The sequence below is a fragment of the Colletotrichum truncatum genome (assembly GCF_014235925.2).
Source record: "Colletotrichum truncatum strain CMES1059 chromosome Unknown Contig_0001, whole genome shotgun sequence".
In the NCBI taxonomy this organism is placed as follows: domain Eukaryota; kingdom Fungi; phylum Ascomycota; class Sordariomycetes; order Glomerellales; family Glomerellaceae; genus Colletotrichum; species Colletotrichum truncatum.
Window position 1 is genome coordinate 2,348,438 of NW_027222398.1, and position 26,020 is coordinate 2,374,457.

The 26,020-nt window shown below is 50.8% G+C and overlaps 5 protein-coding genes across 5 annotated transcripts; all 5 read right to left on the reverse strand.

Moving 5' to 3' along the window:
- Positions 1-42: 42 nt before the first annotated feature.
- Positions 43-1,225, reverse strand: CTRU02_200588 (glycoside hydrolase family 43 protein; the record flags this gene model as incomplete). The annotated part of the gene is made up of 3 exons (XM_036718597.1): positions 43-555; positions 629-817; positions 884-1,225. 3 exons carry the CDS (start codon positions 1,223-1,225, stop codon positions 43-45), a joined length of 1,044 nt encoding a protein of 347 aa, XP_036589597.1.
- A 1,018-nt stretch (positions 1,226-2,243) lies between these two features.
- CTRU02_200589 (fungal cellulose binding domain-containing protein) lies at positions 2,244-5,297 on the reverse strand (the record flags this gene model as incomplete). Its single annotated transcript, XM_036718598.1, has 9 exons — positions 2,244-2,252; positions 2,363-2,670; positions 2,762-3,037; positions 3,094-3,185; positions 3,237-3,379; positions 3,437-4,051; positions 4,106-4,957; positions 5,011-5,189; positions 5,243-5,297. 9 exons carry the CDS (start codon positions 5,295-5,297, stop codon positions 2,244-2,246), a joined length of 2,529 nt encoding a protein of 842 aa, XP_036589598.1.
- A 2,642-nt stretch (positions 5,298-7,939) lies between these two features.
- CTRU02_200590 (uncharacterized protein) lies at positions 7,940-9,592 on the reverse strand (the record flags this gene model as incomplete). The annotated part of the gene is made up of 1 exon (XM_036718599.1): positions 7,940-9,592. One exon carries the CDS (start codon positions 9,590-9,592, stop codon positions 7,940-7,942), a length of 1,653 nt encoding a protein of 550 aa, XP_036589599.1.
- Positions 9,593-12,658: 3,066 nt separating this feature from the next.
- CTRU02_200591 (copper amine oxidase) lies at positions 12,659-15,241 on the reverse strand (the record flags this gene model as incomplete). Its single annotated transcript, XM_036718600.1, has 4 exons — positions 12,659-12,943; positions 12,998-13,932; positions 13,981-14,846; positions 14,886-15,241. The coding sequence occupies 4 exons, from the start codon at positions 15,239-15,241 to the stop codon at positions 12,659-12,661; spliced, it is 2,442 nt and encodes an 813-aa protein (XP_036589600.1).
- A 4,006-nt stretch (positions 15,242-19,247) lies between these two features.
- Positions 19,248-22,109, reverse strand: CTRU02_200592 (ankyrin repeat domain containing protein; the record flags this gene model as incomplete). Its single annotated transcript, XM_036718601.1, has 1 exon — positions 19,248-22,109. One exon carries the CDS (start codon positions 22,107-22,109, stop codon positions 19,248-19,250), a length of 2,862 nt encoding a protein of 953 aa, XP_036589601.1.
- Positions 22,110-26,020: the final 3,911 nt, after the last annotated feature.

A 26,020-nucleotide genomic window follows, 5' to 3' on the forward strand; every position in this document is an offset into this window, starting at 1 on the left:
CTTAATACTATTACTCGATTAAAAACGACGAGGCTCCCCAAATCATTGGAAGCGCTGTCCGAGAGCATCATACAATGTCTGGTTAATCGGCAGCACACTGCCGTGTCTCAATCCGCTCGGGAAGTTGGTCCTGGAGCTCGCAGTCCAGCCAGAGTTGCTCGCAACGTTGTTCGTCTCGTACGGCCTGTAGCCATCGGCACCATAGAAATCAAGCAAGACGTGTGCGCGGCCAGTAACCTGGTTATCCCAGAAAGCAGCAGGTCCCTCAACTCCCGATTGGATAATGGCAGAGCTTCCGCCGGGGCGCGTCCAGGTGCCGAACAAGCCCGTCGTTGAGACCTCGACGAAAACAGTCTTGAGCGACTCGTCCTTGAGGAAGCGGACGAAGGACTTGCCGTCAGAGGACGTTGGCAGGATGTTGAGATCGATGATGTTGGTGGGCGACTTGTCGATGTAGGTCTTCGGGGCCGAAAAAGTGCGGAAGTCGGAGGTGTAGGCGTAGCGGATCACGATGGGGCCGGGGGCGCCGGTGTGGTTCGGGTCCGAGGCAGGGTACTGCGATGAGTAAGTTTCACTGGTCTAGGTCGAGCGTCGAGTCGGGGGGGGGGGGGGGGGAGGGGAGACTTACAAACTTGGATGCCCAGTGGACCAGGTATTGTCCCTTTGACGGGTCCCAGATGGCCTCGGGGGCCCAGACCATGCCGGCGCTGGAGTCTTCTACCACGACCAGACGCTCATTGCTCCAGTTCACCAGGTCAGTGCTCTCCCAGACAAAGATACCCTTGGATCCCTGTCTTTGGGCAGCGTCCCAAGTGGTCTGGAAAAAGGAAAGTTAGCACATTATGCACACATTCTGACTTCCGGCTAAAACGGGATTGCTAACCTTGCCAATGTCCAGATCTGTTCCGATAATATACCACTTCTTGCCCTTTTCGGCACCGCCGCCCTCGACGATAGCCGGGTCACGTACACCGCCAGTGCCCTTGGTGGGTCGGATCACGGGGGAGCCGGAGTTGAGAGCGCGCAACGATGTCGGGTTGTTACCATTGCTAAGGTAGAGGTAGACATATGGCTCAGCGCCCAGGAAGAAAGCGCCGAGGTAGCCCGTCAGACTCGGGTCCGCACGACGGGCAAGATCGCCGGTAAAGTCGAGGGATTGAATGGGTGAGGCAATGGCGAGGGTCGCGGCCAGGCCGGCACTCAGCAGGGCCTTGAAGGAGGGCATCTTGGCTCGGAAACTTGCGAACGGCCTTCAACTTTGAGGGTGAAAGATGAAGAGGTAGAGTGTCGTGAAGGAGGTGTAACAAAGTAGAAAGCCGTTCGGTGAGTCTGGGAAAGGGAAGGGTGTTTATCATGTCCTGTCAAGAGCCGTGGAATCCGGGGTAACCACGACGAAGGACCAAGCCATCGTCATAAGGTACCCGCTCGAACAAAGTCAATGTGATGAAGAGCGGGTTCGCGACATTGTTGCAGCGAATGGTGACGTGCTGCAACAGCCTGGATAGGAACGGATCGCAATGAGGCGGAGATTTGACCCCTGCCGGGCTAATAAATTGCAATATTTCACAATCCACACACACACACACACACACATGTGCGCACAGCATGGATAGCTCGTGACATTTTTCCTTGATGGAAGAACTGCTTCACATACCCTCCCGGCGGGGGCTTCGGAGCCGAGGTTCTCAGCTTGAGGGGGTTTCGCGGTAGCAATATTCCAGGTGAGTAAAGTCATGAGAACATTGATGACGGTAACGAATAGCGTCATGTCAGTCTGCCCCATGCTAGGCGCTTCTGCAACAGGGTTTCATTTACAGGGAAAATGAAGGCGGGGCAGCTCGTCCGGCCCCCTCAGTTAGGACATGTCAGGCACTGGCGTACGGCAGAACAGGGAATTTGGGAAACGCCGACGGCCTGAATGAGGAGAAACTGGGGTAGTCCCAGTGCCGGGAGATCTATCAGATGCTACGTAAGTTTATGTCTAAAGTAGTGTGGAGAACACGAGTCTCTCGGGGGCGACATCATTGGCGCGCATGTTTAATGACATCGAGCCGAGGAACACATGACATGAGTTGGCCATGGCCAGGACAATTCACGAGTTTGGAAAAGTCGAGTGGATATATACGACGATAAGTCCCCAAAAGTGTAAAATATGTACTGCGGAATAAGAATGGAGTATGTACATCTAAGGAAAATGATGAACTGCCCACGTGTGCTTCCCTGACTCGTATACCCTTCAAAGCTCAGAGGCACTGTCAAAATTGCATTAGCATCATCATCATCATCCACTGTGACTCTAAAGTCCCTTGTGTTTCTCATTGTGAAGAGAAATGTTTTGGATCAGCGGAACAGATCGACATACCTGAGAGTAATAAGAGTCCTTAAATGTGCACGTCAACCCCGCAGCACACTGGAAGCTCCCGTTCCACGTCGATCCACCGCATTGCTCGTACAACGCCCCACCCTTAGCCGTTGGCAGTGCCAGGATCTTGGCGGCGGCATGTTCTGACGCGACGACGATGTATGACGACGGGTTGGTTGTGACCATACCAGGAAAGATGCTGGCGTCAACAACAAAGAGGTTGTCGGTGCCGTAGACCTTTGTGTTGACATCAACCACGGAGTCGCCTCCGTTGCTGCGGCCGTCCCTGGTGCCAAGCTTGTTTGTTCCTAAGAATGGGTGTTAATTCAGGCCCCAGACCAAGACAGACTGGCCGCAAACAGCGCGGGCAATAAGGCTACGAGATAAAACTATACTCACCAATCCAGTGGTTTGCCCTACGGTTGGAAGGAGAAACCAGCATGTTGTTCACGAAGTCCCTGACACTCGTTCCTGCAGCGGGATATGTCCAGTTCAGGTTGGGCACGTTCTTGAGCGCGCCTTGGATGTTCTCGATGCCCTTAATGACAGCCTCAACATCATTAGGATCGCGAAGGTAGGGTACAGTTGATACAGCAGTGGCGAGATTGGCTTGGATTGTCATTCTGCCGCGGGAGGTGGCGCCGCGTCCAAGGTATTGGCTGATTGTAATTCCCTCTATAAATAGTATCAGCCTCTGAGGAAAGATGAGAGAAAGTGTTAAAAAGACTTACGGCCATCGGGAGTGCCGTTGCTCCCTTCCATACGGGCCGTGTATTGCATTTGACGGGTGATTCCATCAGCGCCCTTGATCTCCTCAAAGAAACTAAACAAAGTCAACATTTGGCCGTAAGATTGGTGGTTACTATTAACTCACAGTGGTCCAATGTTGGGAGCAGACTGCGCGAGAATACCGCTTCGTCTCTGGAGGTAGGCATTCTTGTCCGTCACGTTCGGGTCATCATACGCCTCGTAGAAGTCATAAAACTCCACAGCAGGGTGTGTGGCGACCGTGTCGGTCTGCAGATGTCAGCTCCTTTATCCTTACCACCACTCCAGAGCCTTGGCTCAACTCACATTGGTGTGATCCTCTAGGTTGTACCCGACAGGCAGGGTGATCCAGGAACTGTTCGAGATCATAGTGGGGCCGTCTGTAGATCCCTTGACAACCTCGAGCTGATCCCTCGGGCCGATACCACTTCGCATGAGCAGTTTAGCGCTGCCGAAAGTGCCAGCGGATACAATTACCCGGCCTGTGATGGGCGTCAAGTTGACAGTGCCGGCATATCCACCATCCAGGTACGGCTCAACTTCAACACCGGTGACGTGTCCACCGGTTCGCACTACGCGTCTGACAGCAGTTTTTGTCCAAAGCTTGAAGTTGTTACGCTTGCTCGCAGAAACAAGATACGTCGCCATCGGTCCACCACGTTCTCCGCCAGAGTACATGTAAGGCGTCTTGCCAAAGGTGCGGTTCTTGGAGTTGGGGTTCGCGTTGAGGTCAAGTTCCTTCCATCCTGCTGTACGCAAGCCATTGGCGAGGGCGTTGAAGCCAGCAGTGAGGTAGATCTTGCCATCTTGCGAAGGGGTGGTCGTTCCGGGTATACGGGAGAACACACGAGACGTGGCGGCGGCAACATCTGTCGACTTCCAGCCAGCAGGGAAGTTGTAATCCCAGTCTTGTGCGTATGGCTGCTAGGCGTTAGTTTTGTTCAAGAAAGAAAAAAAGGAGGACGGAGAATTTACCTTCCACCAAAGAGCCGCATTAACGGCGGTGCCGCCACCGAGAACGCAGCCAGCCATTTGATCGGTGTCTTGGCAAGCAATGCCGGCAGAGTCGTGCCAAATCTCATTGCAGAGACCAGGAACATCGAAACGTGTGAGGTTGGTACCTTCCAGCCACGCAGGCTTCCTTGTGCCGCCCCATCGTCCAGACGAAGGAGGGCCTTTCTCAATCAGCAGCACGCTTTTACCAGCTTCGCTCAACTTGTCGGCCAAGGGAATACCGCCCGCACCAGCACCGATGACGACATAATCCCAAGTTGTAGACGGAACGGGAACACCGGTAGGGCCTGGCACGGGGGTTGATGTCGCGGATGAACCAGGCACCGAGGTGCTGGAACCCCCGCAGTTACCTGTGACGGTCTTGGTTGCCAGTGCTGCCCAAGCCGAATAGGATGGGTTCGCGATGTTGGAATCGATGCTGGAGCCGTGGATGAACTGGTTGTCGTGCTGCGCAAGGCCAATGTTGGCAGGGCATGACGGGTTGGTTGGGCTGGTGAAGGACTGAGCCCAGCCCAAGACGAGACCGCCCGCACTGGTGCTGGCACCCCCCGTCACACCCTTGTGATCCCATTGGAAGCAGTTTTGGCAACGATATATAAGAGTATAGTGTGTTGCGTTAATTGTGGACGAGATTTGTGTCAGCTTTGCGTCGCCGGCGTACACCTCAGGCATGTCGAAGCCCGAGGCCCAGCGGAAGGAGGTGAGGATCTCGCCGTTGTAAGGCCAGGCCATGACAAGGAGCTTGTTGACCATCAAACCGCCGAGGGAAACACCGCACCAGCCTGTTCCCTGACCATTCTTGGAAGAGCATTGCTAATGGTTGTGTTAGTGGAGTATTTGGGTTTAGAAAGAGAAAGGTCGCGCACCAAGTAACCGATGAACTCGTTGGCATCGGTTGTCAGTGCGTTCTGTGGCAAAGCGAAACCATAGGTGATTCCGCCGACGGTTTGGGCATTAGTGGCCGACCAGGAGTTGAAGATGATGCCCGTCTTTGCGTCGGTGATGGTGGTCGGACTCGAACCCTGAGCCGCAGCTCCATCGAGGACTGTGGTACAGCGTTAGTTGAATGTATGTTTGGCTTGAGCTTGCAAGACCTACGTGGAGAGGCAGCCAAGAGGGCTGCCAGAGCCCCAGAACGACTGAAGAACTTCATAGTGCAGGACGTCACCTTCAGCAGAGGTCTAACCACCAAGCTCATGAACCTCAGATTTCGCTCCCAGCAGGTCAAGGGACAGCATTTAAAGGAACGGAGACTGCTTGATGCCTTGCGGCCTCCACGTGGTTGCCCTCATCTCACTTTCTTCTTTTCTGACATGTAGGATGTTCCAGATCCGGCCCGGTGGCCACATGACCAGGAAGCCCCGTAATGTAGCTGCGTCCAGTCACAAGTAGAATGATTGTGGATGGATGAGCCATGGTATGCAAATCCGCCGATAGGAGGAAATGTTTGCCCAATTCATCTAGAATGGTATTGTAGATATGTGATGGTGGGGCTGGGAGTCTTCCAACGGAATGTAACAGTACTGATTGCCTTTGTTGGTCAAGCCTCGTGACCAGGGTTTTTTAAAGTATGCTTAATCTATTAGAAGCGCCGGGAACTGGAAAACTAGACAACGGGAGATGACATTAGCACCCGAAGGGTTGTTTGCACATGAGACGAACTAGATTTGAGAATAAGAAACTGGCTTCAGACAGGCTGGAGGCACCCTCAATCCGAAGCAAGAGCGATTCTCATTGTTTAGAGGCTTCAATGAAGCAAGGAATCCACAGCGCCAAGTCTACGATATAATAGCCCCGATACCATGAAGTGAGGTTGAAAAAGGCATGAAGCGAATGGCCAGGAACGGGAATGCGGAGGCAGACGACAGCCCTCCCCCACGTTGAGCTACGGCAATTCGATCCGGGCTTCCCAATTAATGCGGGCTCCAAGGGGCGTCAGCTGGGCCCCCGGACGCTGGCGACCAGGGGAAGGTTGCACCGCTCAAGGCACTTCAAGGCACTTCAGTCTCGACAGAGCTCTTCAGTCCTGTTCTTCTGCCTCTCTCCCCCCCTGCGGAGTGTGCATAAGCTTGCACCAAGACACCAAGACAGGATGCCACGGAGCCACTGATAGATTCTGTGGAGACACTTGGAGGAGCTGTGCGTCTCATCCCGAGGACTTGGAGCGGTGGCACACATCCTGCAGCATCAAAACAGCGTGGTGGAAAAAATAAGTCTCAGTTCAGGCCGTGTTTGGGAAGGGTGCCACACGGCAGCCGAGTGACTTATTAGCGAAGCATTAATCAGCCTGGCCTCTTTGCTGATGAACTCATGGTATGCTTGGGTAGCCGGGCGATTGAAGATGCCGCATTTCACAGCGAGGATGGCAAAAACGGAACACAAACATTCTGGGCGCCGTGCCAGGTCATTTCGGCTCGCGGCGATGCGACGGCACGGTATTGCGTTGACCACGCTAGAGAAGAACGAATGGTTCGGCTTAGACATTGATTGGAAGACCAAGACTCGAAGACGCTGTTGGAGGTAGCACACGCCCAGCATATAAATTGCACCGTGCCTGGCAGTATGACAGATGGCAGGTTTTGACATGGGTGTTTTTTTCTTGTGGGCTGCAATAAGCAAACGGGAGGGAGCTCCGAGACCAGATATGTCTGTTTGTGGTTGATCGTTTTGTTGGAGGGCTAAGGCCAGGGCAAATAACAAACCAATCACAGTTAGGGTGGTTATTAGACTTGCAATGAATGGTCATGTAGGATGGGTGGCAAGCAACAACCGACTCATGTCTTGGTTCGGCAGGGTTAATATAATAGTTATTATCATCTAGGCCAGACCAGGTTACAACGATACATGATTTTGCCAATAGTGGATGACATGCAGCCATGAATGACCCGACTCTCGTGTGTCCATGGTTGACGTGATGTAGAATGCTCGGCTCAGGAACACACTCCTTGCAGGTATTACCGGGGGAGAGGAAGTTGGCTAATGAGATATGACAGAGATTATGGGGAGAAAAGAAGAAAGAAAGGAAACATAGGGATGGGACACAGGCAAGTCATGATGTGAGCCTAATGCTACATTGCACGCTACTCCTGACTGAATGTAACAGAAGTATTTAGCCGCCGGTAAATACTTTTAGGGCGTGCTACTCAGTATTTTGGTATATAGATAGAAAATCTTCCAAGTTTGGTGCAGCCGTCACTGGATCGACAGACACTCCCAAGATTGTCGCAAAAAAGCTCAATAATGCCTTTCTTGCCTGTATCTATCCTGATTAAGGGTGACTGAAATCTTATATATCTCATGCAACCAAAAATATGATCAGTGGGAGGCTTGAACTCCCGACCTTGGCATTACTCAACATTTCGGGTGAAATATTAGTACCACGCTCTAACCAACTGAGCTAACCGACCAGACTGAGTCTTTTGATTGGTTGCTAGATGTGAACGGTAGGACAATTAAGTGGGACATTGACAAGCGAGTTTCCCTGATCCACCGCTTACAATTCCTCGGAGATCTGACCCAATTAAAGACCGGATAATCACTCTTAAATGATCAAAAGACACATATAGTTGAAATGGAGTATCATATTTGTTTTGTTCAGCATGACAAGAGAAGTCTAGGAACTCTAGGACAAAAGAAATCTAGATTTGTATGGTGAATACCAGCAATACCCGCTGTGAAAACGCGTTCAAGCCAAACCGCCAGACAGAAAACCCAACCCAAAAGAAAGACGTCCCAAAAATAAAACAGGTTGCCCCGTAAGCTCTTCAACATTTACCGCATACAGACGTGTTAACCCTAAGAATCGAAGATGGCGCCGTAGGCAGGAATGCCCCTGCTCTCGAGACCGTACACGACTTTCCTCGTGACCTTTTGGTTGGAGATGATAACCACGGCCTCACAAGGACCCATCTTCTTGCTGCCGGGGTTTTCTATTTGCGCGATTCCACTCTGGCGACGGCTGCTTTCCCAGATGCGATAGGTAATCGCCACGAGGTCCGGGCGTCCCGTCTTCTTCGTATCGATAATTACAGCGTTAGGGTCGGCCTTGTAGAGTGTGTCAATCACGGCCTGTCCATAAGTCTCGGCCGGTCGCTGTGTAGACCAGATAATGCGGACGGGGTGGTCAGGCTTCTGGACAAACAGGCTCAGACAGGGACCGATACCGGAACCAGTGGCGATGACAATGCAAGGTTCGAAGAGGCCAGCCACGCGCAGAACACCGTACTGTGGGATACCGCGGGTGTAAATCTTCTTCGGCGGGTTCTTGATGATCTTGTCGGTCCAATCGCCGGCATTGGAGACGAGCACAGAGAATCCCTTCTTGCCAGCGTTGCTCAGGCCCTTTTCTCCCTTCTCGGCATCGCCGTCCTTGGGAGCCGCAGGGTTGGGGATGACGGCGAAGGCATGGGTCTCGCGGAGGGGTGCGTCTGCGAGGCGAATAGCTTGGCCATACTGGACATCGGCGTAGTTGAAGTTGAGCTTGACAACGTGAGAGGACATGGCCTCTGCCTCGACATCGCGAAGACGGAGACGGGTCCAGGGGTAGATGACCAACAGGGTGATTGCGATGAGCATCCAAAAGGATGGAGTCATGACCACGGAGGCGGCATACGGCACATTGGCGGCGATGCTATAGTCCTCGGCAAGCATCATGACAAGCGCCCAAAAGAGAAGAATGACGGACCATCCAAGGAAGCGGTGAGTACCCTCAAACCAGTTGTGCAGGAGGACACGAGCGCGTGGGTGGGCGAAGCCGATAATGAGTGCCAAGAGAACGCAGATGAGGTAGCTGTCGAGTAGAATGTAGGCGCGGAGAGCGGCACCGGGATTCTTAAACTCGGCCGTCAGGACGACGAGGAAGGCGACGAACCAGAAGAAAGCCGCAACACCGCAACCGCTGTGAATCCCGCCGTAAGAGTACACCTTGGCAAATAGTCGACGAACAGACAGAGGTGCCTTGGCTGGGAACAGAACGAAAACTTTGAACATGGCGTTGACGGTATGCTCGTTGCGGATGAAGAGAGCAGCGAGAATATTGGCTGAGACGGCGGTGGCGCATGTCTGGGGAGTAAGACGGGCAGAGGGGCCACTGATGAACGAGCGGATGATGAGGATGATCAGTGCTGCGATGTTGCCGACAAATGCGAGGGTGAAAATACGGCGATAAACGGACCCGAAGTTCCAGCGGATGTAGCGATAGGGACGACTTCCTTTCTTCTCAGGCACAACGATATCATCCTCATCATCGTTATCATCATCATTGGCGGGGACTGTAGGAAGTGGGCGTTCATGAGCAGTCTCAGGAACAACGAGTGTGCCTGTTGAGGAATTCCTGCTGCTGTTTGGGAAAAAAGCTTTCATGGGAGGAGTAAGGGAGTGCCCAGGGGTGAGTTGGACATCTTCAACAGGCAGAGTTGTAGAGGACGTCGATGCAGAATTGGAAGACATCTTTGTGTTGTGTTATCTGGTGACGGATCTAATACTCATGTTAATTGATCGGAAGTCCAGTCCCAAGTTATCGTGTTAACTTACAAGGAGATGCCGAGCTAAAGGTAGTCTTTTACGAGACGACGGAGACGATTATAGAAAGTGAGATATAGGAGAGCAAGGCTTAAGATGGAGATGGAAGGGTCTGAGAGAGTGTAGGATCGATGGCTTAGAAAAGAGAATAGTGCTTTTTGATTGCTTGACTTGTTGTAATTATAGAAGTAGGCCACAAGGGAGGGGGCCATGATGGCCTGATTTATACCCCTTCATGATGGCTTCATGTCCCATCGCATGCCTGTGATCCGAGGATTGATGCTGCGGCTGAAGATAGTAACCAAACCAAAATAGAATAACGCAAAATGTTGCAAGTGAGGCCGTGAGATCAAGCTTCATGCCATCGACGGAGAGTTTTCAGATAGCCAGCTTATGCTACGAATGATGATTGCGTCGACGGCTGAGGCTCTTGCCGTTTGTGAATTCAGCCAAGTCAGCAGCCTCGTAAAACTACAGTTGACCGTTGGCATGGCAGAGAACGTTTATTCTGTGGAGGAGCGAACTCGAAACGGGATAGATGCCCGAGACCATGATTCCGCCTTATGCAGTAACACGCCTTTCCTGGAGAGACGGGCTTGGCCGAAGAACGTGGCGCGTGGAGAACATCTTACCTGTTTCGCGGGTGCAGGAATTGCTCAGCAATCATAGCTTCGGAGGCTGAACTCCACTCCTGGGAGTAAGGTAGAACAATGCAGCAACAATTTTAGTTTAGCGCCAGCCCTTCCTTTCGCTCTATTTTGATCTTGAGGACGGAATATTCCGGCCAAGGAGAGCTTCCATTTGAGATAATCCTCTTTCTTTAAATGGAATGCAGCTACATTTCGGTACCAAAGAATGAGTCCGAGCAGGAGCCGGATTTGCACATGGACAACGGCAAATTTGGGGTTGTATGTGGCATGGTGTGTGTAGATGCTAAATCTAGACGTGGCATCGTACCAGCAAGCCTATCTACCTACGCCTGATTCAGATAGAATGAAGTGGCACGCCGGGAAATGCCGCGGTTAATTCTGACAGGTCGGGCACATTTAACCGTCTGCCTCCAGGCAGACTCTCAACCAAATTGGCTCAATCCCCGACAGATAGCTTGTTAAAGTGGACATCATGTCTCTCCTCATAATGTCACCGGAGACGCTAGATTTGTGGGTTAGGACATCGAGGGAGAAAGTCACTGATATTCTGTCCTTTAGATGTTGATAGTGGGCTCATGGAACATTCGATGGAAAAAGTGTCTCACCGGAAAATCACGCTAGTTCCCTTCTCGAAGCTGTGGCTTCTGGGCTGAACAGCGGCATTTTCTGGCTTCTCACCAACTGGCATGCATGTCTTCCCGGGAGTGTCAAGAAGATAGGGGGCACAATGCAGGGCGCAATGAATAAGCTGATGTAGCGATCGAGATTTGGTCATATCTCAGGATTCAACTATCTCAATGCCACACTGGTGGTGTTACGGGGCTGGGGCACCCAATAGCCAGGATTCAGGGAGCCTACAATGTTGTAAATCCGTCTGCGGCCATCAGCTAGTTCCACTGCCATAATGGGAGATTCTGTTGGCTACCGCTTGCTGACATCCGCAAATAGCAATGGTAACAAACAACGCGCCTAGTAGTGACAAAAAGGATAAATCAACGAATGAGAAGCTGCAAAAGAGGAGGTGAAGGAAGGGGGTTTTGTGAGCGGGAAGGGCTGAGCCATGTCCGGAAAGGCTTCTTTATGTGTGGCGCTGAAAGTTTCCGTAAGTGACGTAACGTCTCTCGGCAAGCCCTAGACTCCTCTGCACTGGAAATGATACTTATTGGCGCGATACCATTCGTGGCCGAACGGTGGCTGATCTAGATACCAGAGCTAGCAGTGTTAGCGCAGCAACGTTGGAGTCAATGACAGCCCTAATGATGAAGTTGTAGAGACGGAAATGTGAACAAAAAGTGTCCGCAGCTAGGAATGCCAAGCGCAAGAAAATTTTAAATCTATCGCATGGCGTTTAGGGAGGCAGGGCAAACTCTATATCGGCAACATTTGTCGATAACATCGTCAGATTCAGATGCAAAGCGTGGGATATGAGTACCACCGCCCGGGTAACGAATGCATTAGAGCCCCGAAATGAGGGCAATGGCTTGGCAGAGACATAATCACGAATCAGGAAACGTCGTGGAAGCTACTACAGAAAAATGGTACGCCTTCAATATCTCGGATGAGCTTAAGATATCTGTACAGCGGATTTGGTTGGTATAGTTGCATGCTAGTCGTTATTCAAAAGGGCACTGCTGCCTCGCTAACCCATTTGTGTCCATGACGTGAATGTTGGCCGTTGTCAGGGAGGGCAGATTTAGAAGAAAGGTGAGGAGATGGGGCTGGAATTTAGCTGTTTTTGGTAAGGGACCCATTGAGTTAGCGGCTGTGATGGGTTTATTTGCGACACATCTACTACGTAGCATTTTATTCCATGTAGTATCCATACCTTTACTTTGAACCCCAGGCACAGTTTTCTACGATCTCAATTCCAGCTTGAGGTAAGGTAATTACCAGTTCAAAAATTTCCGAGAATCGAAAATCAGCATTTTGGCGTCGTAAACCTGCGCCTGCACCGGCGAAATACCGGCGTGTTTCTGCTTGCACTCCCATGAAAGGAGTGCGGCTGATGGCCACTTGTCGCGATGATTCGATGCGATTACGAAGAGATGGACATGTTTGAGTCAGTTGCCCGTTTGTTTGAATAGGGCACCTCGTCAAAACTGTTTCTCTATTTGAAATCATACACACTAAAACTGTAGTCTTGGAACAGTGCAGTACTCTCTTGGGTAAACTTCGACATTGGCGAAGTAGCAAGGAGGACTGTATTGTTGCTATGATATTTCATGCTTGAACAAACTTCATCTTATCAAGCACCATTTCATCTCTGCAATATCTTTTCTCTTTCCGTACATTGACCCTTAGATACAATCATGACTAATGGGCAATGCACAGTAGCACACGCCCCTTAAATGCTGTCCGTGTCGTAGTAAGGGTCATCCGGCAAATAGGGAAACTTGCGGACCACGACATCGCCCTTATATGACCACAGGTCCACCTGAGTAGGCTCATAATCAAGGGCACAGGAATCAGTCTCGGCGCCGAAGGTGAACACATCCGTGGTGTTACCTTTGGAGTAATTGATGCGGACCATGTTGACAGTCTCAACATTAGGGCCGACATCGAAGTAATTGGCCGGCATGAACTGAATTCCAGAGTGGGCAGTTGTGAAAACAGTGGTTGGAAGGTCACCCTGCTTTCTGTTAGTCATCGTGCATCTAATCACACTACAAAGGGGAAAACTTACAGTGTGAGGGACGTGATGCATTCCGAGGTTAAGCCAAACAACCAGATCCGTTTGATTCAGACTCTCGCCATCAAAGAACGCGTCGAAATTAATGGGAGGGTTCTCAACATCCTGATTATTGTACGGATGACTGCTGCGCGGTTCGGTATCCTTACGCTTCGAGACCATAATGTCGTAACCAGCCCACTTGGCCGAGTTCTTCAAAATGTTTGAGTCATTGACTGTCAGGTGCGCAGCGCCGGTGTAAGGGAGAATGCGGTATGCGCGGTACTCGCCATTCTTGTTTTTCACATCTTGGTTGAGCACGAATAGCTGATCTTGGTTGTTGTAGCTCCAGTCGAAACGTCCTTGGTCTTCCGTCTCCACGAATTCGCGCTCAACCTTCATGGTGTTGAAAGCTTTGCCTTTGGACCACGGGTAGACTTGAGTGGTGGGCACTTGGTGCATCCGCTGCACGCTGTTCTCAGTGCCAAAGATATCGAAGTCGGCCTTGAAGTTTATGACATGGTCATGCATCGAACCAGATAGATTGTCGTGGATCTTGAAGCCATAACCCTCATTCTTTGCGTGAAACGCCGCCTGGATATAACCCGAAGCACGAACCTCAACTGAAACGGAGCCGTCCAGGAAGAATGAATAACTGAACATATAATCGTAGTTTCCGACGGTTGAAACAGAGCGGACTGTGAAGTATACGTTCTTCGTGGCAGTCACGTAGTCTTGGGAGCTGTGGCGGGCCATGGGGTAGTCTGCGTCGAACTCAAATAAGCAGATGCTGTTGAGATGAGTGTGGGTAGTCTCGGAGACGTAGAAAGACGAGTTCAGGTACGTCGCGTAAGAGGGGCAGTCATAGCCCTTGAGGAGCTCAAAGGCAAAGGGACCGAAACCATAATAGGTGTCAAGGTATGCTACATGGGACTGTGTGGGATCACTTCCTGTAGGGTGTTAGTAGTGTCATGTGAAGTGGAAAGCGGCAGACCTACCTGCGTAGTGGGCCAAGGCTTCCTGAAGACCAAGCTCGTAGAGAATCCTCTGGCCCTTGTACCGGATATCATAAAGCGCCATTCCTGTGTCGCGAGTGAAGCCAACATAAAAGCTCCAGCCCATCCATTCAACATATTTTCGTTCGGGATCGACAGAGTATCTCGCACCTTGAGGTGCGATAGCTGTCGGGGGTGCATTTGTATCCATTGGCAGAATTTCACCCTGTTGATCAGTAGCAGACCAGTCGCCTGACCAGTTGCCACCAAGTTTCTCAACTTGGCCGCTCCAGTAGGCGTTTCGAAACTCTTCGGTCGTTTCATAAAAGATGCCGTTGTAGTACCATCCTTCAACAGCCCATTTGGACGGATCGCGACCAGTGATGTCTGACATAAAGAACAAGCCCATAGGCATCATCGAGCCAACATCAAAGATAGAGTCAGGAATGCTCCAGAATGTATCCCAGCGCTGAACACGACCACCATCCTGATAATACGGGTCAATACCCCAGATGGAGAGCGTGTCATTTTCGAGGCCGAGGGCCGTGGCATTCCAGAGGTCCTTAGTGATATCCGCAACAGTCTTGCTGACGTCGTAGAGCCAGTCTTGCATAGTGTCGTCATCTGCGTCAAGGTTCCGGACACGACCGCCGGTCTTGCGTGTATACGGGTATTCAAGACGTTCCCACTTTGTAACACCACTGGTGATAGGAAGGGGGCCAACAAGTATATCTTGGTACTCTGGTTCTTCAGAGGCGCGGAAATCGATCAAAACATGAGCATAGCGGGGAGGTGCCGGGGCACTTCCATCGATGTAAGCTAGGGCATCGGTCTTATTAGGAACCATGAGTTCCACCAAGACACTAACGACGTTAGGGATAATCGAGGATAGTGATATGCTTGCTTACATGGAGTTGTCCCAAGAAGTGGCGTTCTCACTGACAGTAAGATTCAACTCCGGTTGAGCAAATAGCCATTGAGTGACACTGGCAGCTTCTACATTGGTCAGACCACCCCAAATATTTTCCCTTGGGGCGTCGACATCTTTGGGATTATGAAGAACGCAGTCTGCAGGCTCAGTTTCGTTGCTGAACTGACGCTTGCTGACAGCATGGCTGAGCATCTTCCGCCCATGTCCTTTGGCCCTTTGCTGCGCCCATGGGGCCTTCGGAAGCCCGTTGACGGGAGAGAAGAGTTCGAAGCTAAGCAGGTATAAGAGCAAAGCTCCCAAGCTGAAAGCTTGTGAATGTAAGGAGCGACCCATCATATCTGCTATAACGGTGTCTATCTTATTGTCACACTAAGAGTAGAAAAAGAAGACTGAAGACCTGGAGAGATGTAGATGTAAGTGTAGAGAAGTCAGAGCCTTTATATCTTCAGTCTTAATCTTCGTCGTTGCCATTGTCGTGGATGCTAAGGCCGGCACATCACCAGCACACAGTTTATCCGACATCGGTGAGTCCAGTATATGCAATCCATCTTGCAAGTCCCATTAAACTAGTGACTCCAGATGGAAGTGTATGCCAACGCCCAATTCCCCAGATACTGACTAACTTGTAATGGCAGGCCGAGCCGCCAGTAGGGGTAGATATCTACATCATTTTGCCAAGGAGAAGACGTTCCGATGTAACAGCCTTGCTACTGGAAGCACGATCGTGGTGGTAACTTAGTGCGCCCCACTGAGGAAGAGATATCGCTCAGAGTTGCTGGATGCGGCATCTGGCTCAGACTTGATGGGTAAAGGCTATGATATCGCGTTCCGCGGCCTGCGGACCGTCCTGACTACCGAAGCTTCTAGGAAAAAACTGGGAATTTAAGTGGCATCTCCCGCATATTCAACTGCTTCACCATACGTTGTGTGGAGAGCCCGGTGTGTACCATGTAGCAGTTGCTTTGCTCCATCTCATCATTGACAAAAACGAGCTAAAGCCGGTTAAGCTGCTCCATAGCAATGGATTGTTCCAATATATTGCCGCGAGGTTACATCTTCGGCAACATGACATGGAACTCGGAATGGAAGCTTGTTATCTGAAGATCTGGTTCCGGATGTCCCAGGCAAGGCTGGCCCTGGTTCGCAAGCTGGGAATGAGCTTCGACGTTTGTCAACCATGTGGAGAATTTGGGGTAGTGGGGGTTGCTTTAGAAGCTTCATATGGGGAAACCAAAGAGCCTTTCGGATTACGTAGTTATCCGATTGTTTTGTATATACCCACAGTTTGATTGTGATGCTTAATCATAGAACCACGTGGTGCTGATGGCCGACCAGGCATTGGTGAATTGCTAAACCAAGAACTACTTTGCAGGGTAACGAAGCAATGGCCGCTGGCAACCTTGAAGAATTATTGATGCTAATGCAGCCAGGGGTGATTCCGTGACTTGCTTATCTTTGAGTCCCGAGTCTTATCTCAGCTTATCCTAGCGATATCAAAATCGGATACAATGTGCATGATCCATTGTACTGGCCCCAAACGAAAGCGAACGAATGAAAATAACGATCCCTATCATCGGTCAAGTTATTGATAAGATTAGTTTACTTGTGCTGTAGAATTTTCGGATGAAATGTAGATCGCCTGTCTGTGACCCATCACAAAGGATCAAGAACAATACAGAAGTAAACTTACTCCGACCTCGCGACCTCGGTTCCCAATCCCAATATTGGACCATTACAAGCCCGTAAAACTACCCCGAAGACAGAATGAAGTAGTAATAGGAAAAGGAAGTATTGGAGCACGTGAATTTTTCGAAATTTCCTTTGTGGCTGTTAGTCCTGGGTTTCGGGAGCGCGAAGTCGCATTCTGGCAATAGACCTTATATCCGGGGGTCTGACGTAGCCATCGGTCGGGCTCAGGTCCGATGAAGATTGATGATAAGGCGGAATAGCACTCCGAAGGACCAATAGCATCAAACCAACTTTGACATATCTAGTAACTTGATTGACCATTCCTGACTGTCTCGAATGCGTGTTCTCCGAGGCCGGAGTCTGTGGATTTGTTTGGAGCGAACGCGAATCGAATCCCATTATAGAATTGCGGAACGAATCCGAAAGTGACAACCACCAGATTGCAGCATGTCCGAAAATTTGCTACATGAAGATGCGACAAACACCGAGTTATGCTGTCTACAAGCAGATCTTATCTTAGTCCTTGACTATCTATGGGCTTTTAAGTGGATTTGAATGACTTGATTTTATGGACGCATTTTCAACCAAGTCACCTGGAAGCCTTCGGCCTCTCATTACGGGATATAAAGCTTTGAAGGCCCCTGCGCCTTGGGCTTAACTGGCTTTTGGCCAACTTAGAGACAAAATCTCCTGATGAATATTACTGGATCATATAACTCACCTTCTTGAAATTGACTTCACTTTCTCTTTCAGTCAAGCGGGGGGGTTTGTCCTATTAGAGAGATTCTTCAACTTTGGTACTTGTCGCATCGAGGGTTGTTTAAGAATCAGCAGTGATTTTGTCGTGCCGTTTAACTAATACATCAAGTAAGTTCAACTAAATTAACCTCAATAAACTGAAAACTACTGCTGACTTTAAAATGAATGATTTTAGAAGAGAGTTGACCCGATGGGTCTTTGGCAGATGTCGTCGCCGACCATAAAGATGAAACCCTTGCTATGCCCTGATACCTTAGCTAGGTGAGTGGGACAACAAACCCACACTTCCCACAACTTGAGGATCTCGTGACATGAAGCTTCCACCGTCGTCGCCGACCATCAAGTAACCGAGCGTTTGATTGCTCACGGCCTCATTGGCTCAGTGGTAAAGCGTCTCACTAGTAATGAGGAGATCGGGTGTTCGATTCACCCACGAGGCAGATGCGAGGATGTCGCGTTGAGTTCACGCTCGATTCAGATGTTCTTTCGCCTTGTTGGCTCAGTGGTAAAGCGCCTCACTAGTAATGAGAAGATCGCCTGTTCGATTCAGGCATGAGGCAAGTTACTTACATTTTTGGCCATTAGAACTGATGTATTGTCCCGTCTTCTAATTTTGGAAGTGTTCAGCATGTTCCTGTTGAATGTCATTCACCTTCGAACTTGAACATGATGCTTTTCATCGAGGTAGAATGATTTATATTAGCCGAACTCTGCGATAGATTGAAACGTAGTTGACCCTTCATATGCAGCCTACCCTAAAATTCATCTAGGGCACGATGAAGATTGTTGAACCTTTGATTGTCCTAATGCATTGGGTTGATGACAACGGCAGGCCGCAACTGTTCTAAGAACGATACTCGGTTTCAGGAACCTGAAGCTCTTCCTTTCCTAGTTACGGTAGAATGAGTCGAGCATCACAGTAACAAAGGACATGAAGCCAACTATGATATTCGACTATCCTTCTCCTGAAAGTTTCTCACCAGCATATATCTACTGTATTATTTTCGTGTAGATGCTATGATTAAACCACAAAGATGGACTCATTACCACTTCGGTGTAGCCGACCGACCCCACCCTCTCCCAGATAACTGGTCTCTCTGGCTGGGATTGATACGTTAAGCATGACTGTTGCCGTAAAAGACAGCAGTTATTTGAAAGAAAAGAGATATGTAAGTGTTAGTCTGTGAGCTTCTTAAGGACAAAGGCTGATACTCATGAGATTCGCTCATCCTTGGACAGGTCGCAAGGCTTTGCGAGATACAACCAAGATATCCATTTGTGCATCGAGCTTATTTGGGCTTTGTCAGTGGACTGGTGGTCTAATGTTTGTCCCACCTTAATCACAGTGCCTTGCCTTGGAACTTAGCTAGGATGCAGTCTCCAAAACATAGCACAGGTTTCTCCACATTCCCCTTAGATCTACCCAATACTTGCCCTACCTACAGAGTCTCAGATTGTGAGTAATTCAACCTCGAATGAGCGAGGTATGGCAGCAAGAGGAGCGACTCACTCACTATGGTAGTGATTCCTGCACATTGATTTCACCAGGCAGAATAGGCTTACAAGTATTCAAGTAGCGATAAATTGTGAGATAAACTAAATAAAAAATCTAATGGGGTAACATAGAAGCGAAGAGAAGAAACCTGGATTGTTTTCCAGCCGCAATGCCTAAATAATAAAGAATAAATAAAAAAGACATGAAAAGAGCTTGATATCATCAACGTTTTCCAACCACACAAGGAAATTCAGTTGGCCAACCCGTTCTCCGTAGTTCGTACACTGATAACAAAGGGAATAAAGCGGTTCTGCTTTCGTAGGTATGTCAATCATTCAAAACAGGGAAAAAAAAAAGAGATGGAAGAAAAAAGAATCTGCCTCGACAACCAAGCAGTTACGCCTTCACCTTGCCATCCCAGAGGATGATACCAACCGACTCCTCCCACCCACGGCCCGCAGCGATCTCCATAACTGTACGGCCGCCTTCGTCTCTGGCCTCGAGGTCAACACCGCCGGCCGCAACAAGAAGCTTGAGGACCTTGGCGTCGCCGTTCTCGACGGCCTGCATGATGGCGTTCCACCCGCGGTACATCTTGTTGACGTCCGCGCCTTTGCGGAGGAGCATCTCGATGATTTCCGTGTCATCACCACGACACCTCCGCACGGCCTTGACAATGGGCAAGTGCTCTCCGGGGGCGTTGATATCGGCACCGGCCTCGTTGAGAAGGAACTTGGTAATCTCCTTGTTGTCCTCTCGGATGGCGCTGGTCAGCGGTGAGAAGACACCACCGTTCTTGTCCTCCACGGAAACGCCGGCCTTGAGGAGCAACTTGATGCTCTCGAGCTGGTTGGCAACGACAGCGCGCTCCATCAGACCCTTGAAGTTCCGCGGGTCGCTGACGGACGGGAGAAGCTTCTTGAGGATCTCCGGGTGCTGAACAGCCATGACTATTGGCCACTCCGAGCCGCGCACGTTGGGGTCTGCGCCGTGGGAAATCAGCTCGTCGAGCATTTCCATACGGTTCTCCTTGATGGCGGTGGTCAGGGGAGTGTTGCCATCATCGCCCTTATCGTTGGGGCTGACGCCCTGATCGAGGAGCCACATGAGAGCCTCCATGTTGTTGACTCTGACGGCCATCTCAATGATGCCCTTGGGGTTATGCAGGTCGTTGCCAGCGGCGACGAGGCGCGGCAGGAAGTGAGTGCGGAAGTGAGTGACACACTTAAAAGCAGGGTACTCGGCAGAGTTGAGGTTGGGATCCGCGCCCTTTTCGAGGAGAAGCTCGAGGATATCAGCGCGATTGTCGCGGATGGAGGTGCAGAGGGGGGTCCAGATGCCGTCCTTCTTGATATTGGGCGAGACGCCAGCCGCCAGGAGGACGCGGACAGACTCAATATTGTTGATGCTGACAGCGAGCTCCATGTTGCCCGGAGCCTTGTCGTTGTCGGCACCACGGGCAAGCAGAACCTTGAGACAGTCGGCTTGGTATGTGGCGGGCCAGAGCATGTGTTTGGGACCGGGCAGGTTGGGATTGGCACCGTGGTCCAAAAGGGCAGTAAGAAGATCTACTCTCGCAGCCTGGATGGCCTCGAACAGGGCAGTCTTGCCTTCCTTGTTCTTGACGTTGGGGTCTGAGCCGTAGTCGAGCATCATGTCAACCAGCTTCTTGGGAGTGTTCTTGTTCATTGAGGCAATAAGAACTGTGTTGCCGTTGGCCATGATGTGGTTCGGGTCACCGCCGTATGTTAGAAGCAGGTGAACGAAATCGATCTTGCCGTCAATGACGGAGATGGCCAGAGGGGATTCCTGGGATGATCCGGCGGAAAGATTGGGATCTGCGCCATACTTGAGAAGCATCCTGGCAATCTCGGTGGCGTTCATCTCGACGGCAGCAAACAGAGGACTGATGCCATCCTTGTCAGATGAATTGGGGTCGGCACCGAAGAGAAGCAAAAGGCGGACGCTTTCAGTGTCCTGAGCTAGGACTGAGTCGACAAGAACGTGGTTCTCAGTGCCGGTCTCGGGTGAGACTCCGCGGTCAAGTAGTTGCTCCACAAGCTTGTGATTCTTGCCCTGAACGGCGGCGATGAGCGAGTTCTTTAGGCTGGGGTTGCCATTGGCATTGTGGCGCGGTGTCCAGCGCGGCATCGTCATGGGGTCTGCCTTTAAGCGGACAACCTTGACCGGGATGCTGTCGGCGATAGTCTGGAGCTCACCGATCAGAGTCTCCGTGCCTGAAGACGATGGCGAGATGGTGTTATCAGAGTCACGGAGACCTCTCCTGTCTGAGATACGACTAGGAGCATCGTATGTGTCTGAAATGGTCAGGTCGTCTCTTGCGGATCTCCTATCCATGTTGATTCTCGTCGAAGTGGGGTGGAGATCATACTGGCCGTGCTCTGAGATGGTGATGTCGTCACGGAGCCTCCTATCAGGAATTCTTGTGGAGTGCGCACCATGGTCAGAGGCGCTGTGGTGGCTTCTGTTAGAGATGGATGTGCGGCGGCGCGGGTCTGGTGATAACCTTGTCTCTTGAAGCACAAAGTCCGCAGACATCTTCTCGACAAGAGAAGGAGGGGGAAGATGAGGAGGTTGGGAAGGGAGGGCAGGAAGCGGTGGTAGAGGAGGAGATGTCTCATCAGAGCGATCTGGCGTTGTGTGTTGAACCTCGAACGACTTGGACTTTGCTATCCGCACCGTTGAGTGAGACTGGCTAATGCGGTCCAAAGCAGCAGCAAGACCGGCGTAGCCGTTGCCGACAGCCTCATCAGTCTTTGAGTTTCCGAGAGACCATTGGAAGACAAGCGCACTCATTCTGAGCGCGTCTCTGGCTTTCCTCAACGACTCTCTCATTCTGAAGATCTCCTTATCGGCAAACATCATGCGCCAACCGCGCTGGATCCTTCCCATGGCGCCCTTCTTCTCATACTCGAGAAACTCAAACATCATGTGGTCGAGAACCTGGAAGTCAGAGTTCGTTTGGCGAAATTTTGTGTCAAGTTCCTTGATCATGTCGGCTGGGAACTCCTGATGGATGCGGGACGCCTCTGAGAGGCCGGCCTCGATCGACCAAAGGATGCGGCAGATGTCGAGAAAGTCATTGGCAAGGTCGCGGAAGCCATGTGGTTGATGCTTGACGTTGGTGAGGAACTCGAGCATGCGCACTGAAATATTGTTGCCAAGGAGCGTGGCCCTCGTGCAGAGGTCCAGGACACTCTCCTTGGGCTTCGGTTTGTTGTATTGAACAGCAGTCATGATGCCTGTTTTTTTGTGGTATAAGCCACCCTCGGCTTTACAGAAATAAAAGGGTGTGATCAGACGAGTTGGGAAAGTGGTGGTTAGATAGTTGAAGTGTATTTGTTCAATATCATGTCCAGGCCACACAATGTGGATGTGATGTTGTAGAAAGAAAGCAGGTGAAAGAATGTGATGGACGAGATCTCCCCACTTCAAAGAGCAACGTGGGAATGGGGGTGTTTATCAGCTCGTCCCACAGCAAACGTTTCTTTGATATGGAACAAAAAAAAAAAAAAAAAAACAATCAGCTGGGCCAGCAGAAAGCCGAGGAGCCCCTCAGCAGGAGCTCTCGGACATGTCGAGGGCTAGTCGGCGGCCATCAATAGAGACAAGACTCAAGCGGCAAGCCACCGCCCACACCGAACGGGGCTTATTGAGGAGAGCAGGCATTGTCCCAGCTCGAGACCTGAATCGTGATTACACCAGGAAAGGCAAATACGACGCCTACATTGGATGGGATGGCAAAGCCGTAGTGCCAGGTACAAGGGACGTTCCAAGGACTAGATCAACGCTAGAGCAGTTAACCCCCCCAGAGACGACCGGCGCTAAACCAGCCGCTTTGACACAAAGAACCGGAAATCAAACAACAGTCTAGTCTGCTCTGCTAGGCCCAGATAAGACAGGAGACGGTGGCGGAAGTGCAAAGTGAAGGACACTGACATCTGCCATCACTAGTTGGCACATGGTTCAGAGGTAAGGCTCTTGAAGATGGAGGGCAGGGGGCTCGAAATCTTCAGGGGAGACGGAAGGATCATCTAATTGGAAATTTAAGACGGGATATAGAGGGGATGAGGGAAGGGGAAACCAGCAAAAAGAAATATGACAAACGCGTTTCGAGGAAAGTAAAAACGCATCCAGTGTTTCCCAATGCCTGCTACAGTTCTATCAACCCATGCCTCTTTAGCGTCAATTGCGTGGGGAGCTGAGAATGGCCCCGCTACGTGAGAGTCTCGGCCTAGTATCAGCGTTACTCATGTTCTCTCTCTGTCTCTTCTCTCTCTGTCTTTCTCTCTCTCTGTGTGTGTGTGTGTGTCTCTCTCTCTCTCTCTCAATTTCCCGACGTTGAATACAGTCTCCTTCAAAAAGCGGGTGTGGCCGAGGTGTATTTACTTTTTCTATTCTTCATCTTGGGTGTCCGTGAACGTGAAAACTGACCGATGCGACCTTGCACATTTTTGGGAATCAAGGCGAGGGGGAGGAGGGGGAGGCGATGCGGGTCACTGTTAGTGGATGCCGATCAAGTCTCCATCGAGCGTACCCGGCTTTCGTTCTTTGTGCTTGAAGTGCTTCCGTAGGGAGACACCTAGGTATAGAAACACGGACTCTTCAGCCAAAGAGACGTCACAATATCGCAATTTTTCGATATTCATGCGTGGTAGGAATAAACCATCCAACCAACCATGTCAAGTACCTTCGTCTTGACTACTACGCTGAAGAGCTGCCGACATTGGCATGTCAAAAAGAGCTCTGTGCGCGTGGACACCTGGGCATTAGCTGCAGAGAGGCCCGTTCACCTTCGGTACGTGGCTTTGGTGTGATCCAGGCTGCTGTCATATCAATTACCCAGTCAGCACGGCCAGTCTAGACCAACGGGAGTTCGGTTCGTTTAGAGGATTGCGAAAGAGAAAAAAAACTTTGATCAACGAATTGCGGGACTGAACGTCGTAATGACATGTTTTGGCGTCCGGGCAACAACTAGAGCTGCTAACTCATAGTAGCATGGTACTATCATACAACTCTTGTCACCTCACCCTACCTAGTTAGCTAAGCTTGCGATGATGCAGTATTGTCAACCGTCTATGCCGGGCTTGATTCGTCTGCCTTCGAGGGGAGAAGCTGACGGCTGGCTGAGAGGAACGATGCAGAATCCAACGCCGATGGGACAACTAGCAGTTAAGCCATTGCGCTTTTGACCCTGGATCGCGGGGAACAGCCACGATATGCCCCGCTCCAATAGGCAAAGGGGGGGCGGAGGATTGGCGAGATTCAACAGCTGCAAGGAGATTTGTCTAGCCGTGCGTCTGATCGACGCGAACAAAATCCACGGCCCACTCCTTTGGATGATGGGTGTGTGTCGACTCCTGAGTCTCTGTGCCTGTGCCTGTGCCTGTCCGTAGTAAATACTTCCCTCCGTTGGATGACAAACACGGTTACTTTGTGGCAAGCTGTTGGCTGCGAGCCCTGAAAGGGACAAAGAATACCGGTTTCTGGCTCATCTCTGGCATTTTTTTTTTCATTCCCCCACAACACGCCTTGTTGTCAGAGTTCTCTCCCCTGTAGGCACTATACAGATGCTCTGATATAGCCCGATTTTGCCATGGCAGCTCATCTTAGCCAGGCCCGCCTCATGTGCTCATTTCCGTTTATCTGGCTGGACTTCTGTAATGCTGCCACGGAAATGTTAAGTTTCTCTCGGGATGAGTCTGTGGGGGGCTGTTGGCATTGATATTTGGCGCCGTTAGTGGAGTATAGCGGCCGTAGATATTCCTATCTTGGCGCCGCGATATTTGCAATTGCTACCAACAGACTCGAAGGAAAGGGAACAGACCCGGATACAACGCCATGGTAACTCAGCTAACGATACGAGCCACATGGTAAAAGTTGGGCGGCCGTGGAGTTGTGATGAATGGGAACCAAACAGCACAGCTCAAAGAACAGCCGGCGTAGGCGCACAAGCCAACTAAACTTCTAGTGGTCCCCGAACGCCCTCCTGTGTCCTATCGGAGACTTGGGTACCACACCAACGGATCCCGCGCCAACGCTAGACCGTCCCAAAGACTGATTCCACCCATCTTGCCCGGTCTGGATTCACTCATTCTTCTCTGTCGCCCCCTTGGTATCGACCAACTGCCACTTTCCCTGAACAAATAGCGGCTACATTATACTTTGGCCGAGCCGGGTCCACGCGTCAACGCCTTCTTCAGTCCAGTGGGTGAAGCTAAAGTGGCCAGGGGGCGTATGGCTTCAAGTGCTGAGGGCTTTGTTCTAACAAACACATTACATATGTTCGTTTGTTCTCCAATGCGAGCTACCGCCTCCCACCTGGCTTGCTACCAGCTTTTGACCAGTAACATTGGATGAACCATCAACCGCTCGTTCTACGTTAGTGTTCGCTATAATCATCGCTGCTGAGGTATCATTCGCTGCGGCATCATTACCCGTATCCAGGAGAGGCGTGAGGTGTACCACCGCCCCCCCAGATTTCGGCGGAGAGCTGATAAATCAAAGCCCGTCGCTCTCACTAAGGCGCCCAGCTATCGATTAGCCACGTGGATTCGTACCTACCATAATCCCCTCGCTTTCGGGATTTACCATTCCTCTTCGCTGAACTCCTCAAGTCTAGTGTTACAAATGGCGCCTCATTGTGGCTCATTTTGAGGATGTTGCGCAGTTCATTGTCTTGGGAGATGTGCGTTGAGAATCGGATTTTGCGCCCTGCCCTAGATTGAGTATGGCCAAGAGTTTAGTGTCCGCTGCGGAGGATTCGTGTCAGTGCTCGTCAGACCGTCAGACCGCACTTCCTCGCGAGCCTTCATTTAAAAGTGGTAGGAGAGATAGTGCTGGCCTTAAAGCTGCAAATCTTCACTTTCATGCTCGTACCGTCCCCTATTTCTCGGTCTTTTAGTGCTAAAGAAAACGTGGGAGGCAGAAGGCCTCACCGACCAACAACGATACCAAGAAGCTAGACAAACTACCCCGGGGCGCCTCAGCGGCAATGACTTCTCTTGTGGTCCATCTTGAGTTGTAAGTGGTGGGGTAGTGTCAGATCAGTAACCCAGCTTTCTGGGCGAGGTACATGGCAAGCCGTCTCGAAGACAAGACATATGAGTTGTAGATCTGATGCCTAGGGCCCCAAATAGTCGACTATT